This window comes from Hirundo rustica, chromosome 13 (genome assembly GCF_015227805.2).
Source record: "Hirundo rustica isolate bHirRus1 chromosome 13, bHirRus1.pri.v3, whole genome shotgun sequence".
Lineage (NCBI taxonomy): Eukaryota > Metazoa > Chordata > Aves > Passeriformes > Hirundinidae > Hirundo > Hirundo rustica.
Window position 1 is genome coordinate 19,355,740 of NC_053462.1, and position 18,696 is coordinate 19,374,435.

Sequence of the window (18,696 nt, forward strand, 5' to 3'; positions counted from 1 at the left end):
GATCATGGAATTCCCTCAGTTGGACCATGGAATTCCCACCTTGGGATTCCCTTGGTTGGATCATGGAATTCCCTCAGTTGGACCATGGAGTTTCCGCCATGGAATTCCCTTGGTTGGACCATGGAATTCCCACCTTGGCATTCCCTCAGTTGGACCATGGAGTTTCCACCATGGAATTCCCACCTTGGAATTCCCTTGGTTGGACCATGGAATTCCCCCAGTTGGACCATGGAGTTTCCACCATGGAATTCCCTCGGTGGGACCATGGAATTCCCACCATGGAATTCCCTCAGCTCGGTTGGACCATGGAGTTTCCACCATGGCATTCCCTCAGCTGGACCACGCAATTCCGCCTCCCGGCCCTTCCCCAGAGCCGGAATTCCGCCGGCCGTCCCTCGTTTTCCCCCGGCGCCTTCCGGCTCTCCGGGAATTCCGTCCCCACGCCCCTCCGGCTTCCCGCAGGAGGCCGCCGGATCCCGAGTTTGCCGACATGATCGACGTCCGGGATCGCTGCCGGGCGCAGGAGGTGGACGAGGACAACGTCTACGGCGTCTTCGTCTCCTACATCGAGATCTACAACAACTACATCTACGACCTGCTGGAGGAGGCTCCGCTCGACTCCGTCAAACCCAAGTGAGTCCCCAATCCCGGGGTTTTCCCCGCCAGGGCTTGGGAATCGGCTGGAAGAGTTTGGGATGAGAGAGCGGCGTCTCCGTGTCCCAAACCGCCGTCGGCTTTGAGCCCGTCGGACCCCCCCGGGAGTTTGGGAATTCCCGTATTCCCGATCCTTGGGAGGATTTTAGAGGTTTGGTTTTTTTTTTGGTTCTCGCCTTAGGGAGCTTGGCTCGGAATTCCTGGGAATTGCTGTTAAAAAACAGGCGGGAAGGAATCCAGCCGGGAACGTTTCGGTGCCAACGGCCGCTCCCTTCCTCGTTAGGCTGGGGGATTAATGTTTAATATTATTAATTAAGCAAATATTTAATTAATTAGGCAGTTGAATCCCACCGGAATTCCCAGTCTATGCTGACAGGTGATTTCAACTTGGAACCAGCCATTCCATAGCTTTTTTTTATTCCCTGGAAACAGTGGAAAACACTGGTTCGGTGCTCCGTGTTTCCATATTATTCCACTTGATAATCAGAAATTCCCACAAAACCAGGAATTAGGGAAGTTTTTTAGGGATGCCGTTTTCCAAAGGTTTGCACTTTGCCGCGTCTGAAATCAGTAGGGAAAAAAAAAAAAACAAAAAAAAACCCTGCAAATTCCTCTTGGAATCCGTGGATTGGAATTCCGACTCCGTTCAAGGAGCCCCGAGTTAATTGAGGAGCGGTTGATTAACAAAGGCTAACGAGGGCAAAGCAAACTGGGGGGCTGTCTCCAAGGATCCTCATTCCAGAATCTCTGGGAATGCTTTTAAACCGTTCAGCCGTTCGGTGCTTATTCCCAAAGTCCATCCTAAAAAAAAAAAAATAAAAAACCCAAAAACCTGGGATCATTTCTCCCCCTGGAAGCTGCAGCGTGGAAAAACTTGAGGCAGAAACCGAGGATTTAACGTTTTTTCCCCCGTTTTTTTGGTAGGTGGAACAGTTGCAACACTCCTGTGAGAAATGGAGACTTTGTGTATGTGTCCGGTGTCTTATTCCCATTATCCCAGTGCCGTTCTCCTTGGGCAGAAGCAGAAAATTCCCTGCTTTTCCTTGCTTTCCTAGGAAACCTAGGACGCTCTCCTTGCCCCTGTGCGCTTGTAGAAAAGCAATGGCTGCCCACCAAAGCAATTAATTGCAATTAAGTAGCTGCTAATTAGAGCGGTAGCTGGAGTGTCACTAATCCTGGCTGTGTGTCCGTGTCCTGTGTTCCGTCTTTCCAGCTTTTATATGGATAATTCACCTTTTCCCCTCAGACTTTTGACCATTTCCCGCCCCGCCCCCCTCCAGATTTTTAACCATTTTTCCCCCTCAAAATTTTTGACCTTTTCTCCCTCAGAATTTTGGATTGTTTTCCCTTTTTCCCCCCTCAGATTTTTTGACTATTTTTCCCCTCACAATTTTTTGACCATTTTTCCCCCCCTCACAATTTTTTCACCATTTTTCCCTCTCACGATTTTTTGACCATTATTTCCCCCTTCATGACTTTTTGACCATTTTCCCCCCTCACGACTTTTTGACCATTTTTAACTCCCTTACATTTTTTGACCATTTTCCCCCTCACGATTTTTTGACCATTTTCCCCCCTCGCAATTTTGGACCATTTTTCCCCATCACAGTTTTTCACCATTTTTCCCCTTCGTGATTTTTTTGACAATTTTCCCCCCCCCTCTCAAATTTTCACCATTTTCCCCCCCTCACAATTTTTGACCATTTTTCCCTCTCACAATTTTTGACCATTTTTCCCCTCAGGATTTTTAAATCATATTTCCCCCTCACAATTTTTTGACCATTTTTTCCCCTTTTGCCATTTTTGACCATTTTCCCCTCTCACAATTTTTGACCATTTTCCCCTCAAAATTTTTGACCATTTTTCCCCCCCTCACAATTTTTTCACCATTTTTCCCTCTCACGATTTTTTGACCATTTTTCCCCCCTCACGACTTTTTGACCATTTTTTCCTCCCTTAGATTTTTTGACCATTTTCCCCATCACGATTTTTTGACCATTTTTTCCTCCCTTAGATTTTTTGACCATTTTCCCCATCACGATTTTTTGACCATTTTTCCCCCCTCACAATTTTGGACCATTTTTCCCTCTCAAAATTTTTGACCATTTTCCCCTCAAAATTTTTGACCATTTTCCCCTCAAAAATTTTGACCATTTTCCCCCCTCACAATTTTTTCACCATTTTTCCCTCTCACGATTTTTTGACCATTTTTCCCCCCTCATGACTTTTTGACCATTTTCCCCCCTCACGACTTTTTGACCATTTTTTCCTCCCTTAGATTTTTTGACCATTTTCCCCGTCACGATTTTTTGACCATTTTCCCCCCTCACAATTTTGGACCATTTTTCCACATCACAGTTTTTCACCATTTTTCCCCTTCGTGATTTTTTTTGACAATTTTCCCCCCCCCTCTCAAATTTTCACCATTTTCCCCCCCTCACGATTTTTGACCGTTTTTCCCTCTCACAATTTTTGACCATTTTTCCCCTCAGGATTTTTAAATCATATTTCCCCCTCACAATTTTTGACCATTTCACCCTCTCACAATTTTTCACTATTTTTTCCCTCTCACAGTTTTTGACCATTTCCCCCCCTCTCACAATTTTTGACCATTTTTCCCCCCTCACAATTTTTTCACCATTTTTCCCCTCTCACAATTTTTTGACCATTTTTTCCCCTCATGACTTTTTGACAATTTTTTTCCCCCCTCACAATTTTTTCACCATTTTCCCCCTCTCGCAATTTTTGACCATTTTTTCCCCTCTCTCAATTTTTGACCATTTTTCCCCCCCTCACGATTTTTTCACCGTTTTTCCCCCCCTCGCAATTTTTGACCATTTTATCCCTTCTCACAATTTTTGACCATTTTTTCCCCCCTCACGACTTTTTCACCGTTTTCCCTCCTCACAACTTTTGACCATTTTTTCCCCCTCGGAACTTTTGACCGTTTCCCCTCAGAATTTTCACCTTTCCCCCTCCGATTTTCGACCTTTTCCCCTCCAAACTCTGAATTCTCCCTCCGGACCTTTGCCCTGACTTTGTTCCTCCACGAAAACCTCCACGGCGGGAATCTGCGCCGAGCCCCCCGCTCCCGTGGGATTTATCCATTTCCCTTTTTTTCCCCTCCTTATCCCAAAGACCTCCCCAGTCCAAAATCCTCCGGGAAGACCAGAACCACAACATGTACGTGACGGGCTGCACCGAGGTGGAGGTCAAATCCACGGAGGAAGCTTTCGAAGTCTTTTGGAGAGGTAAAAAAAAATAAAAATCTTGGAATTCGGGGCTCATCCCATCGCCTCAAACCTCATCCCGCGGGCGAGGAGAATTCCGCTGGATCCGCTCCGGGGCTCGGAGCCTCCGCGGTTTTAGGGCGTTCCCCGTTCCCGTTATCCCTGGAGGAGGGAAAGCAGCGGGAATTTTTTTTTGGGAATTCGGGGTCGTTCCGAGCAGGGCAGAAGAAGCGGCGCATCGCCAACACGCAGCTGAACCGGGAATCCAGCCGCTCCCACTCGGTGTTCATCATCAAACTGGCGCAGGCCCCTCTGGATGCCGACGGGGACAACGTGCTCCAGGTCAGTTCCGGGTCGCTCCAGCGGGGTTTTGTGGGATTTGCTCCCGTGCCTCGAGTTTGGAGGCGACGGAGCGAATCGTGAGGTTGGGCGTTAAAAGAAGGGGGTGAAGCTGCTGGTTCCTTGGGTTTTCGCCTTTTCCTTTGTTGGGATTCGAAAATTCCTTGGGTTTTCACCTTTCCCTTTGTTGGGGCTCTAAAATTCCTTGGATTTTCGCCTTTCCCTTTGCTGGGATTTGAAAATCCCTTGGATTTTCGCCTTTCCCTTTGCTGGGATTCGAAAATTCCTTGGGTTTTCGCCTTTTCCTTTGCTGGGATTTGAAAATTCCTTGGATTTTTGCCTTTTCCTTTGCTGGGATTCGAAAATTCCTTGGGTTTTCACCTTTTCCCTTTGCTGGGATTTGAAAATTCCTTGGGTTTTCACCTTTCCCTTTGTTGGGGCTCTAAAATTCCTTGGATTTTTGCCTTTTCCTTTGCTGGGATTCGAAAATTCCTTGGGTTTTTACTTTCCCCTTGTTGGTATTCGAAAATTCCTTTGATTTTCACCTTTCCCTTTGTTGGTATTCGAAAATTCCTTGGGTTTTCACCTTTCCCTTTGTTGGGATTCGAAAATCCCTTGGATTTTTGCCTTTTCCTTTGCTGGGATTCGAAAATTCCTTGGGTTTTCACCTTTCCCTTTGTTGGGGCTCTAAAATTCCTTGGATTTTTTTGCCTTTTCCTTTGCTGGGATTTGAAAATTCCTTGGATTTTTGCCTTTTCCTTTGCTGGGATTCGAAAATTCCTTGGGTTTTCGCCTTTTCCTTTGTTGGGATTATAAAATTCCTTGGATTTTTGCCTTTTCCTTTGTTGGGATTCGAAAATTCCTTGGATTTTTGCCTTTTCCTTTGCTGGGATTCGAAAATTCCTTGGGTTTTCGCCTTTCCCTTTGCTGGGATTCGAAAATTCCTTGGGTTTTCACCTTTCCCTTTGCTGGGATTTGAAAATTCCTTTGATTTTCACCTTTCCCTTTGTTGGGATTATAAAATTCCTTGGGTTTTCGCCTTTCCCTTTGTTGGGATTATAAAATTCCTTGGGTTTTCGCCTTTCCCTTTGTTGGGGCTCAAAAATTCCTTTGATTTTTTTTTTTTTGCCTTTTCCTTTGCTGGGATTCGAAAATTCCTTGGGTTTTCACATTTTCCTTTGCTGGGGTTCAAAAATTTTGGGAATCTGAGCGATCCAACAGCTTTCAACCCGGTGGCCCGAGGCGGGAGGGATCTGCCAAAATTCCCAAAAAACCCCCTCTGAACCGGGCTGTGCCAGCCCCTCCGAGCTTGTTATCCAAGACATCCTTTGGAAGCGGGCTCCGGGATCCCTTTGGGAGGGATCCAGGGTTTCCTCTGCATCCCAGGAGAAGGAGCAGATCACCCTGAGCCAGCTGTCCCTGGTGGATCTGGCGGGGAGCGAGAGAACCAACAGGACCAAAGCCGAGGGGAACAGGCTGCGGGAAGCAGGTAGGGGCAAACCCCGCTAATTAACACCCCGCTAATTAAGCTCCTGCCAATCCCGGGGTGGGGGGGGGAAGGAATCCCGGGAATTCCTGTGGCGCTCCCTTAGGATCGGTGAGGATACAACGACCTCGATTTCCCCTTCGGGGGTGGCGCAGGTTAATTGCTCTGATTAACCGAAGCGATTATTAATGAGCATTGTTAATTAGGGCAGTCCATTGTCTCAAAGAGTTTGGGAAAGAGATCCAAGCGATCCAAGCTCACGGAGTTGGCTTTTTCCTCGTGACTGCTTTTTTTTAAAAATTTTTTTTTGTTTTGGTTTTTTTGTTGTTTTTTTTTTTTTTTTTAGGGAATATCAACCAGTCCTTGATGACGCTGAGGACGTGCATCGAGATCCTGCGGGAGAACCAGCTGTACGGAACAAACAAGGTGAGGCATCCCTGTTTTCCCGTGCCGGGGTTAAAAAGGCGGGCGGAATCGGAATTAAAAAGGCGAGCGGAATTGGAATTAAAAAGGCGAGCGGAATCGGAATTAAAAAGACGACCGGAACTGGAATTAAAAACACGAGCAGAATTAAAAAGACGTGCGGAATCGGAATTAAAAAGGCGAGCGGAACTCGCAGATTTTTCCGGTCTTTGGAGACGTTTTATTCTGTTTTTTCATCGGTTTCTTAACCTCGAGGTCCCCTCGCGCCGCCGACGCCCCGGCGCAGCGCGCTGGGAAGCTCCGGCTGGAAAGAGCGCCAGCCGGAGAATTCCAAGGCCTTTTAAAGGTTTCCGGTCCAATTAACTCTTAAAATGTTCTGCACTTAAAGTTTTTTGGCAGTGATTGCTACCTGTTTTAAAACGTGCAGTTTTTTGCCTCAAACGCGTCTCTGTGCCACCGTCAGAGCAGAAAATGGAGGGGAAGAGGAAGATGAGGCTCACCTCCCAAAAATCTTCCAATCTTGCTCTCATCCATCTCCACACTAAAAACCCCAAAACTACAAAATTTTTCACCCTGTGACAGACTAAATTACTGTTCATTTCTAATTTTAATTTTTAATTCCTCTCTTAAGCGTTGGAGGTTTTTTTCCCCATGGACTAAGGTCAAAGGCGATGTTTTCCCGGGATCTCGGACCCCGAGGGGTTTTCCCACACGCCCTGGGCTCTCCAACAGCCTCGTTATCCATGGATTTGATCGCCTGGGGAAGGAAAACTCACTGGGATCTTCCCCTGGCCTTGCTTCCTTCCTTCCTTCCTTCCCAGATGGTTCCCTACAGAGATTCCAAGCTGACTCACCTCTTCAAGAACTACTTCGACGGGGAGGGGAAAGTTCGGATGATCGTGTGCGTGAATCCCAAGGCCGAGGACTACGAGGAAAGCCTGGTAAAATTTCCTTTTTTTTTTTTCCCGCCTGCTCTCCTTTTCCCGCTTTTTTTTCCCGGATTCCTGCGCTCCGGGAGATAACCGGGAGTCGCGATCGCCGTTACGATTCCGCGGGATAAATCCGCTGCCCGGGTTTCGCTTTCCCCTGTTGGCGTCGCCGCCCGCTCCTCGCTTGGGATTCGCGGAATTCCCGAGGAAACGCGTTTAGGCGCTTCGTCCCTCTTATTCCAAGAATCCCACCTGTCTCCGCCCAAAGCTTTTTGTGTCTCCTGCCGGAACCTCAAAAAAAAAATAATAAAAAAAAAATCCTCCAAACCTTTCCCAAACCCCCGGCCGGCGGCGGCTCCTCGCGATTCCAGCCGGAGCCAAGGCCCAGAGCCCCTCTGCCCGTTTATTTCTTACTTTTTATACATTTGTGGGTCTGGCTGTGGATTGGCTTCTGGAGTTTTCACCTCCCAGCCTCAGTGGCCAGAGCAGCCGTCAGTTACAGTTGTTTTCAGGTTAGAAATGTGCAAACAAAGGACAGAGAATGAAAAACAAAGGATTTGTTTATGTTACGTGTGTGAGAAAAGGTAGAAACTGCTCCTAGTATTGTGCAGTAGCTAAAAGGTCTGACTCCATCTTATGAACAATCAAAAGGCTTTAAAAAAACTCAGAAAAACCAGGGTGACAGTCCCCCCCAGACCCCATTTCTGCCCCTCAGCCCCTTTTCTGCACTCCCAGGCCCATTTCTGCCCCATTTCTCACCCCCCAGACCCCATTTCTGTCCCCTGTGATCGGGACACGCAAAGCAATCACACGGAGACGAGAGATTTGCAGGGCAGAGATGTTCCTCTCAGAGAGCCCAAGGCTGAGCCAAGCCCAGAGCCCCTCTGCCTGGTTATTTCTTACTTTTTATACATTTGTGGGTCTGGCTGTGGATTGGCTTCTGGAGTTTTCACCTCCCAGCCTCAGTGGCCAGAGCAGCCGTCAGTTACAGTTGTTTTCAGGTTAGAAATGTGCAAACAAAGGACAGAGAATGAAAAACAAAGGGTTTGTTTATATTACGTGTGTGAGAAAAGGCAAAAACTCCTCCTAATATTGTACAGGAGCTAAAAAGTCTGACTCCATCTTAGGAGCAATCAAAAGGCTTTAAAAAACTCAGAAAAACCAGAGTGACAGTCCCCCCCCGACCCCATTTCTGCCTCATTTCTCACCCCCCAGACCCTATTTCTCACTCCCACACCCCATTTCTGCACTCCCAGGCCCATTTCTGCACCCCATTTCTGCCCCATTTCTCACCCCCCAGACCCCATTTCTGTCCCCTGTGATCGCAACACACAAAGCAATCACACGGAGACGAGAGATTTGCAGGGCAGAGTTGTTCCTCTGAGAGAGCCAAGGCTGAGCCAAGGCCCAGAGCCCCTCTGCCCGTTTATTTCGTACTTTTTATACATTTGTGGGTCTGGCTGTGGATTGGCTTCTGGAGTTTTCACCTCCCAGCCCAATGGCCAGAGCAGCCGTCAGTTACAATTGTTTTCAGGTTAGAAATGTGCAAACAAAGGACAGAGAATGAAAAACAAAGGATTTGTTTATGTTACGTGTGTGAGAAAAGGCAAAAACTGCTCCTAATATTGTACAGGAGCTAAAAAGTCTGACTCCATCTTATGAACAATCAAAAGGCTTTAAAAAACTCAGAAAAACCAGGGTGACAGTCCCCCCCAGACCCCATTTCTGCCCCCCAGCCCCTTTTTTGCACTCCCAGGCCCATTTCTGCACCCCATTTCTGCCCCATTTCTCACCCCCCAGGCCCCATTTCTGTCCCCTGTGATGGCGACATGCAAAGCAATCACACGGAGATGAGAGATTTGAAGGGCAGAGATGTTCCTCCGAGAGACCCCAAGGCTGAGCCAAAGCCTAGAGCCCCTCTGCCTGTTTATTTCTTACTTTTTATACATTTGTGGGTCTGATGTAGATTGGCTTCTGGAGTTATCACCTCCCAGCCTCAGTGGCCAGAGCAGCCGTCAGTTACAGTTGTTTTCAGGTTAGAAATGTGCAAACAAAGGACAGAGAATGAAAAACAAAGGATTTGTTTATGTTACGTGTGTGAGAAAAGGCAAAAACTGCTCCTAATATTGTACAGGAGCTAAAAAGTCTGACTCCATTTTATGAACAAACAAAAGGCTTTAAAAAACTCAGAAAAACCAGAGTGACAGTACCCCCCAGACCCCATTTCTGCCCCCCAGACCCTATTTCTCACCCCCACACACCCCATTTCTGCACTCCCACACCCCATTTCTGCCCCATTTCTCACCCCCCAGACCCCATTTCTGTCCCCTGTGATCGGGACACGCAAAGCAATCACACGGAGACAAGAGATTTCACAGGGCAGAGATGTTCCTCTGAGAGAGCCCAAGGCTGAGCCAAGCCCAGAGCCCCTCTGCCTGTTTATTTTGTACTTTTTATACATTTGTGGGTCTGGCTGAAGATTGGCTTCTGGAGTTTTCACCTCCCAGCCTCAGTGGCCAGAGCAGCTGTCAGTTACAATTGTTTTCAGGTTAGAAATGTGCAAACAAAGGACAGAGAATGAAAAAACAAAGGATTTGTTTATGTTACATCTGTGAGAAAAAGACAGAAGCTGCTCCTAATATTGTACAGTATCTAAAAGGTCTGACTCCATCTTATGAACAATCAAAAGGCTTTAAAAAACTCAGAAAAACCAGAGTGACAGTACCCCCCAGACCCTATTTCTCCCCCCCAGCCCCATTTCTGCACTCCCAGGCCCATTTCTGCACCCCATTTCTGCCCCATTTCTCACCCCCCAGGCCCCATTTCTGTCCCCTGTGATCGGGACACGCAAAGCAATCACACGGAGACAAGAGATTTGCAGGGCAGAGATGTTCCTCTGAGAGAGCCCAAGGCTGAACCAAGCCCAGAGCCCCTCTGCCTGTTTATTTCGTACTTTTTATACATTTGTGGGTCTGGCTGTGGATTGGCTTCTGGAGTTTTCACCTCCCAGCCGAATGGCCAGAGCAGCTGTCAGTTACAGTTGTTTTCAGGTTAGAAATATGCAAACAAAGGACAGGGAATGAAAAACAAAGGATTTGTTTATGTTATGTGTGTGAGAAAAGGCAAAAACTGCTCCTAATATTGTGCAGTATCTAAAAGGTCTAACTCCATCTTATGAACAATCAAAAGGCTTTAAAAAGCTCCGAAGAACTGCGGTGACCCTCACAGGCTCCGCAGAACCCCAGAGCCCCAGCAGCCGCACCCACAGCACCCTCCGGCTTCGTCCTCCCCAGCATTTTCCTCCCCTCGCTGTTTTTCCCCCGCAGCAAGTGATGCGTTTCGCCGAGATGACGCAGGAGGTGGAGGTGTCCCGGCCCGCCGACCGGCCCCTCTGCGGGCTGACGCCGGGCCGGCGCCTGCGGAACCAGGCGTTCCGGGAGGAGCTCTCGCGGAAGCTGGAGCTCCGGGGAGGCCCCGTGGGAGCAGGTGAGGCCTGGATCTCCTCCTCCTCCTCCTCCTCCCAGCCCCGGGAATGTTCACCTGGGAAAAGGGGCTGGATCTCCTCCTCCTCCTCCTCCCAGCCCCGGGAATGTTCACCTGGGAAAAGGGGCTGGATCTCCTCCTCCTCCTCCTCCCAGCCCCGGGAATGTTCACCTGGGAAAACGGGCTGGATCTCCTCCCTGCCCCGGGAATGTTCACCTGGGAAAACGGGCTGGATCTCCTCCCAGCCCTGGGAATGTTCACCTGGGAAAAGGGGCTGGATCTCCTCCTCCTCCTCCTCCTCCTCCCCACCCCGGGAATGTTCACCTGGGAAAAGGGGCTGGATCTTCTCCTCCTCCTCCTCCCAGCCCCGGGAATGTTCACCTGGGAAAAGGGGCTGGATCTCCTCCCAGCCCCGGGAATGTTCTCCTGGGAAAAGGGGCTGGATCTCCTCCCACCCCGGGAATGTTCTCCTGGGAAAAGGGGCTGGATCTCCTCCTCCCTGCCCCGGGAATGTTCTCCTTGGAAAAGGGGCTGGATCTCCTCCTCCTCCTCCTCCTCCTCCTCCTCCTCCTCCTCCCAGCCCCGGGAATGTTCTCCTGGGAAAAGGGGCTGGATCTCCTCCTCCTCCCAGCCCCGGGAATGTTCACCTGGGAAAAGGGGCTGGATCTCCTCCTCCTCCTCCTCCCAGCCCCGGGAATGTTCACCTGGGAAAAGGGGCTGGATCTCCTCCCTGCCCCGGGAATGTTCACCTGGGAAAAGGGGCTGGATCTCCTCCCTGCCCCGGAATGTTCTCCTGGGAAAAGGGGCTGGATCTCCTCCTCCCCACCCCGGAATGTTCTCCTGGGAAAAGGGGCTGGATCTCCTCCTCCTCCCACCCCGGGAATGTTCTCCTGGGAAAAGGGGCTGGATCTCCTCCTCCCTGCCCCGGGAATGTTCTCCTTGGAAAAGGGGCTGGATCTCCTCCTCCTCCTCCTCCTCCTCCTCCTCCTCCTCCTCCCAGCCCCGGGAATGTTCTCCTGGGAAAAGGGGCTGGATCTCCTCCTCCTCCCAGCCCCGGGAATGTTCTCCTGGGAAAAGGGGCTGGATCTCCTCCTCCTCCTCCTCCCAGCCCTGGGAATGTTCTCCTGGGAAAAGGGGCTGGATCTCCTCCTCCTCCTCCCAGCCCCGGGAATGTTCTCCTGGGAAAAGGGGCTGGATCTCCTCCTCCTCCTCCTCCCTGCCCCGGGAATGTTCTCCTGGGAAAAGGGGCTGGATCTCCTCCTCCTCCTCCTCCCAGCCCCGGGAATGTTCACCTGGGAAAAGGGGCTGGATCTCCTCCTCCTCCTCCTCCCAGCCCCGGGAATGTTCTCCTGGGAAAAGGGGCTGGATCTCCTCCTCCTCCCTGCCCTGGGAATGTTCACCTGTGAAAAGGGGCTGGATCTCCTCCTCCTCCTCCTCCTCCCAGCCCCAGGAATGCTCACCTGGGAAAAGGGGCTGGATCTCCTCCTCCTCCTCCTCCCACCCCCGGGAATGTTCTCCTGGGAAAAGGGGCTGGATCTCCTCATCCTCCTCCTCCCCAGGAATGTTCTCCTGGGAAAAGGGGCTGGATCTCCTCCCAGCCCCGGGAATGTTCTCCTGGGAAAAGGGGCTGGATCTCCTCCTCCTCCTCCCAGCCCTGGGAATGTTCTCCTGGGAAAAGGGGCTGGATCTCCTCCTCCTCCTCCTGCCAGCCCCGGGAATGTTCACCTGGGAAAAGGGGCTGGATCTCCTCCTCTTCCTTCCAGCCCTGGGAATGTTCACCTGGGAAAAGGGGCTGGATCTCCTCCCAGCCCCGGGAATGTTCTCCTGGGAAAAGGGGCTGGATCTCCTCCCCGCCCCGGGAATGTTCTCCTGGGAAAAGGGGCTGGATCTCCTCCTCCTCCTCCTCCCAGCCCAGGGAATGTTCTCCTGGGAAAAGGGGCTGGATCTCCTCCTCCTCCTGCCAGCCCCGGGAATGTTCACCTGGGAAAAGGGGCTGGATCTCCTCCCCACCCTGGAATGTTCTCCTGGGAAAAGGGGCTGGATCTCCTCCTCCTCCTCCTCCCAGCCCAGGGAATGTTCTCCTGGGAAAAGGGGCTGGATCTCCTCCTCCTCCTCCTCCCAGCCCCGGGAACGTTCTCCTGGGAAAAGGGGCTGGATCTCCTCCTCCTCCCTGCCCCGGGAATGTTCTCCTGGGAAAAGGGGCTGGATCTCCTCTTCCCCACCCCGGAATGTTCTCCTGGGAAAAGGGGCTGGATCTCCTCCTCCTCCTCCTCCCAGCCCCGGGAATGTTCTCCTGGGAAAAGGGGCTGGATCTCCTCCCAGCCCCGGGAATGTTCTCCTGGGAAAAGGGGCTGGATCTCCTCCTCCTCCTCCTCCTCCTCCTCCCAGCCCCGGGAATGTTCTCCTGGGAAAAGGGGCTGGATCTCCTCCTCCTCCCAGCCCCAGGAATGTTCACCTGGGAAAAGGGGCTGGATCTCCTTCTCCTCCTCCTCCCTGCCCCGGGAATGTTCACCTGGGAAAAGGGGCTGGATCTCCTCCCTGCCCTGGGAATGTTCTCCTGGGAAAAGGGGCTGGATCTCCTCCTCCTCCCAGCCCCGGGAATGTTCTCCTGGGAAAAGGGGCTGGATCTCCTCATCCTCCTCCTCCCAGCCCCGGGAATGTTCTCCTGGGAAAAGGGGCTGGATCTCCTCCCAGCCCTGGGAATGTTCTCCTGGGAAAAGGGGCTGGATCTCCTCCTCCTCCTCCCTGCCCCGGGAATGTTCTCCTGGGAAAAGGGGCTGGATCTCCTCCTCCTCCTCCTCCCTGCCCCGGAAATGTTCTCCTGGGAAAAGGGGCTGGATCTCCTCCTCCTCCTCCTCCCAGCCCCGGGAATGTTCTCCTGGGAAAAGGGGCTGGATCTCCTCCCCACCCCAGGAATGTTCACCTGGGAAAAGGGGCTGGATCTCCTCCTCCTCCTCCTCCTCCTCCCACCCCGGGAATGTTCTCCTGGGAAAAGGGGGAAATGTAGAGTGTAAAAGGGGTCCGGGAATGCTGGAGAAAGGGATTGGGATCAGGGATGGGACACAGGGAGTGGATTCCCAGGGGAACTGGGATGGAATTCCCAGAGGAGCTGGGGATGCCCATGGATCCCTGGAAGTGCCCAAGGCAGCATTGGAATGTGGGCCAGTGGGAGCTGTCCCTGCCCATGGAATGGGATCTCTTTAATCCCTTTCCATCCCAAACCACTCCACGATCCCAACGGGAATTAAGGCCGGGAATTAAATTTTAAACCGTTTCCACTGAGCCTCAACGGCGCCAGAGGAACCTCAGTGCCTCTTCAGCGTCCCTGTGGAGATTCCCAAGGAATTCCACGGGGTCGGGATGAGCCCATGCTCCCGACGCTGCAGCTCCCGGCCGGAAATCACGGGATGTTCCTGGATGCTCTTTTAGTAAAACAAGGAATCACGGACGTCACGTTTAACCCTTTCCCCACTCCCATCACCTCTCCGGGAACGCGTCGCTCCCGGTTTTCCGCCGCCCCGCCCCTTTTCCCACTGGAATTTTCCCGTCCCCGGCAGGCCCGGAGGAGCAATCTCCCGCCGAGCTGTTCTTCCAGAGCCTCCCCGCCCTGCCTTCCTGCGAGCTCCTGGATATCAACGATGACCAGACGCTCCCGAAACTCATCGAGGCCCTGGAGCAGCGCCACAAAATGAGGCAGACGCTGGCGGAGGAATTCGCCAAAAACGGTAGGAATTCGCCCCAGGCTCGGAACATCAGGGAAAAACCCCACATCTGGGGCAGATCCCCGAAGGATTTCCCCCTTGTCCCGATTTTTTCTTGGTTAGATTGATCGTTTCGACCTTTTTTTTATTTTTTATTTTATTTTATTTTATTTTGGGGAATTTTCGGCTTTAAATTGGTTGGGGGAAAACGCCAGAGCTTTGGATGTTGCGGAGGTAAGGGGGAGAGGATTAAAGATAAAAACCGGCAAATATCCCAATCCTCTTCCAGTTCTGGCCTTCAAGACGATGCTGCAGGAATTTGACTCCAGCGTCGCCTCCAAGGAAAATTACATCCAAGGAAAACTGGCTGAGAAGGAGAAAACCATAACGGGGCAGAGGGCGGAGATGGAACGGCTGGAGAAGAAGATTAAAACCTTGGAGTACAAGGTCAGCTCTGGCTCGTTTTGGAGCACAAATCCCTGTTTTTTAAATTTTAAAATTTTTTTTATGGATCGTTCGGCAAATTCCTCCCCATCAGGAATAAACATTTTGGGGTGGGGCGGGGGGTGGAATTTTTTTTACTAAAAAAAAATTTTTGGCTTTTTTTTTTTTTTGACGAGGCGAGTCTTCTGCGAAAGCGAGCGGTTCAGGATTGAAAACTCGGGAAGCCGCGAGCGGGAATTCCTGGATTTCGGGGCGTGTCCCCCCCGCCCTTCCCCGCCCAAATCCTCCCTGTGGATTCCCGCAGATCGAGATCTTGGAGAAGACGGCCACGATCTACGAGGAGGACAAGAGGAACCTGCAGCAGGAGCTGGAGAGCCAGAGCCAGAAGCTGCAGCGGCAGGCGTCGGATAAGAGGAGGCTGGAGGCCAGGCTCCAGGGAATGGTGGCCGAGACCTCCCTCAAGTGGGAGAAGGAATGCGTGAGTGCGGGAATCCGGAGGGGGGGGGAAAAAAGCGGGATTTGGGAAGCTCCTGAAGGGGAAGGCGAGGTGGGGTCGTTGGTCTGGTGGGAACGGCGGGTTGGAGATCCCCGTTTTGGTTATTTGGTTTGTGGCGGGATTTGTGGGCAGCTCGGCTGGGGGAAGGGAAAAGGGAAGGGAAAGAAGGAAAGGAGGAAAGGGAAAATGGAAGGGAAAAGGGAATGAAGGAAAATGGAAGGGAAAGGAGGAAAATGGAAGGGAAAGGGAAAGAAGGAAAATGGAAGGGAAAGAGAAGGGAAAATGGAAGGGAATGGAAAGGGAAAGGGAAGGAAAATGGAAGGGAATGGAAAGGGAAAGGGAAGGAAAATGGAAGGGAATGGAAAGGGAAAGGGAAGGAAAAGGGAAGGAAAATGGAAGGGAATGGAAAGGGAAAGGGAAGGAAAATGAAAGGGAAAGGGAAGGAAAATGGAAGGGAATGGAAAGGGAAAGGGAAGGAAAATGGAAGGGAATGGAAAGGGAAGGAAAAAGGGAAGGGGAAAGGAAAGGAATTAAAGGAAAGGAACAGCTGCCGGCTCCAGGCTCTGCTCCTAGGGGAGAGAGGAAGAGCGGGAACAGCCTCAGGCCATCCTTGGAGGAATCCCCATCCCCGGGGGTATCCAGGGAACACCTGGACGTGTCTCTCCGGGCTGGGTTTATTCCCAGCTCGGACCGGCGGATCCCGGGAGCATTCCCGGCCTGAGCAATCCCGCGTTTGGCGCCGCAGGAGCGGCGGGTGGCAGCCAAGCAGCTGGAGATGCAGAACAAGCTGTGGGTGAAGGACGAGAAGCTGAAGCAGCTCAAGGCCATCGTCACCGAGCCCCGGGCCGAGAAGCCGGAGAGGCCTTCCCGGGAAAGGGAGCGGGAGAAGCCCGTCCCGAGATCCGCGTCGCCGTCCCCCGCGCCCGTAAGTGATCCGCTCCCGGAGCTGCCAGGAGGGAGAGGCGTCCTGAGGGATGGAGGGCAGGGATTTGGTCCCCGGGCACGGAGCTGGGAGCAGCTTGCTCCGAGCTCCTTGTGTGCTCTTTGTTCCTAATCCCTTCTCCCACCTCCTGATATCCTCGGGAACGGGGAATTCCTGGATCCGTCTGTCCCTGTGTGTCTGTCCCTTCTCTCCAGAGCTGAGGTTTGAGCCCAGAGCTGGAGCATCCTGAATTCCCTGTGTCGTCTCTGTTCATTGTTTATCCCTTCTCCCACCTCCTGCTATCCATAGGAATGGGAAATCCCTGGATCTGTCTGTCCCTGTGTCTGTCCCTTCTCTCCAGAGCTGAGGTTTGAGCCCAGAGCTGGAGCATCCTGAATTCCCTGTCTTGTCTCTGTTCATTGTTTATCCCTTCTCCCACCTCCTGCTATCCATAGGAACGGGAAATCCCTGGATCTGTGTGTCCCTGTGTCACAGTGACCTCTCCCTTGTCCCCAGAGCTGTGCTGACCCTGCTGAGCTCAGGGATAGATTTGGAGCACCTTGAATTCCTTGTGTCCTGTTTGTTCCTAATCCCTTCTCCCACCTCCTGATATCCTCGGGAACAGGGAATTCCTGGATCCGTCTGTCCCTGTTTCCTTGGAGTCTCCTGTGTCTCGCTGCTCTCTCCCTTCTCTCCAGAGCTGAGGTTCGAGCCCAGAGCTGGAGCATCCTGAATTCCCTGCCTCATCTCTGTCCATTGTTTATCCCTTCTCCCACCTCCTGCTATCCATAGGAACGGAATTCCCTGGATCTGTCTGTCCCTGTGTCTGTCCCTTCTCTCCAGAGCCGAGGTTCGAGCCCAGAGTTGGAGCACCTTGAATTCCCTGTGTCATGTTTGTTCCTAATCCCTTCTCCCACTCCCTGCTATCCATAGGAATGGAATTCCCTGGATCTGTGGCTGTGTCTCACCACTCTCTCCCTTCTCTCCAGAGCCGAGGTTCAAGCCCAGAGTTGGAGCATCCTGAATTCCCTGTCTCCTTGTTGTTCTTCATCCATTCTCCCACCTCCTGCTATCCATAGGAATGGAATTCCCTGGATCTGTGGCTGTGTCTCACTTCTCTCTCCCTTCTCTCCAGAGCCGTGCTGACCCTGCTGAGGTTCGAGCCCAGAGTTGGAGCAGCTTTAATTCCCTGTGTCCTGTTTGTTCCTAATCCCTTCTCCCACCTCCTGCTATCCATAGGAATGGAATTCCCTGGATCTGTTCCTGTGTCTCACCGCTCTCTCCCTTCTCCCCAGAACCGTGCTGGCCCTGCTGAGGTTCCTGCCCAGAGCTGGAGCACCTTGAATTCCCTGTCTCGTCTCTGTTCATTGTTTATCCCTTCTCCCACCCCCTGCTATCCATGGGATCAGAATTCCCTGGATCTGTCCCTGTGTCTCACCGCTCTCTCCCTTCTCCCCAGAGCCGCGCTGACCCTGCTGAGGTTTGAGCCCAGAGTTGGAGCAGCTTGAATTCCCTGTGTCCTGTTTGTTCCTAATCCCTTCTCCCGCCTCCTGCTCTCCATAGGAATGGAATTCCCTGGATCTGTCTGTTCCTGTGTCTCACTGCTTTGTTCCTTCTCCCCAGAGCCGTGCTGGCCCCACTGAGGTTCGGGCCCAGAGCTGGAGCATCCTGAATTCCCTGTGTCCTGTTTGTTCCTAATCCCTTCTCCCACCTCCTGCTCTCCATGGGATCAGAATTCCCTGGATCTGTCTGTCCCTGTGTCTCACCGCTCTCTCCCTTCTCTCCAGAGCCGCGCTGACCCTGCTGAGGTTCGGGCCCAGAGTTGGAGCAGCTTTAATTCCCTGTGTCCTGTTTGTTCCTTATCCCTTCTCCCACCCCCTGCTATCCATGGGATCAGAATTCCCTGGATCTGTGGCTGTGTCTCACCGCTCTCTCCCTTCTCCCCAGAGCCGCGCTGACCCTGCTGAGGTTTGAGCCCAGAGTTGGAGCAGCTTGAATTCCCTGTGTCCTGTTTGTTCCTAATCCCTTCTCCCACCTCCTGCTATCCATAGGAATGGAATTCCCTGGATCTGTTCCTGTGTCTCACTGCTCTCTCCCTTCTCCCCAGAGCCGTGCTGGCCCTGCTGAGGTTCCTGCCCAGAGCTGGAGCATCCTGAATTCCCTGTCTCGTCTCTGTTCATTGTTTATCCCTTCTCCCACCCCCTGCTCTCCATGGGATCAGAATTCCCTGGATCTGTTCCTGTGTCTCACCGCTCTCTCCCTTCTCCCCAGAGCCGCGCTGACCCCGCTCAGCCCGGGCACAGCCCGCTGTCCCCGCCGCTGCCCCGGCGCTCCAACTCCTGCAGCAGCATCTCCGTGGCCTCCTGCGTGCTGGAGTGGGAGCAGCGGGGCCCTCCCTGCCCGCCCGCCGGCATTCCCAAATCCCGGAATGAGGCGGGAGCGGAGCCGGGCCCGGCCCGGCCCAGCCCCGCCAGGAGGAGAGGGATGTGCTGGAGCCGAGCACTGGAGGTGCCCGGGGACAGAGAGGAGATAGAGCAGCGAGAGGATCCGTGCTGCAGGGTTAGTCCTGGCCTAGCGGGGCTGAGCCCG

The 18,696-nt window shown here is 52.3% G+C and overlaps 1 protein-coding gene across 1 annotated transcript in view; it reads left to right on the plus strand.

The window, feature by feature from the left end:
- The window catches only part of KIF23 (kinesin family member 23), a 35,778-nt gene that overhangs the window by 9,960 nt on the left and 7,122 nt on the right, over positions 1 to 18,696 (plus strand). Inside the window, exons 7-19 of the mRNA XM_040077303.1 lie at positions 463 to 633; positions 1,579 to 1,620; positions 3,793 to 3,905; positions 4,105 to 4,226; positions 5,610 to 5,712; positions 6,056 to 6,135; positions 6,954 to 7,073; positions 10,388 to 10,547; positions 14,102 to 14,269; positions 14,535 to 14,692; positions 14,994 to 15,167; positions 15,931 to 16,110; positions 18,379 to 18,666. Of these exons, the coding sequence (XP_039933237.1) occupies positions 463 to 633; positions 1,579 to 1,620; positions 3,793 to 3,905; positions 4,105 to 4,226; positions 5,610 to 5,712; positions 6,056 to 6,135; positions 6,954 to 7,073; positions 10,388 to 10,547; positions 14,102 to 14,269; positions 14,535 to 14,692; positions 14,994 to 15,167; positions 15,931 to 16,110; positions 18,379 to 18,666 (1,879 nt within the window). The remainder of the gene's footprint in view (positions 1 to 462; positions 634 to 1,578; positions 1,621 to 3,792; positions 3,906 to 4,104; positions 4,227 to 5,609; positions 5,713 to 6,055; positions 6,136 to 6,953; positions 7,074 to 10,387; positions 10,548 to 14,101; positions 14,270 to 14,534; positions 14,693 to 14,993; positions 15,168 to 15,930; positions 16,111 to 18,378; positions 18,667 to 18,696) is intronic.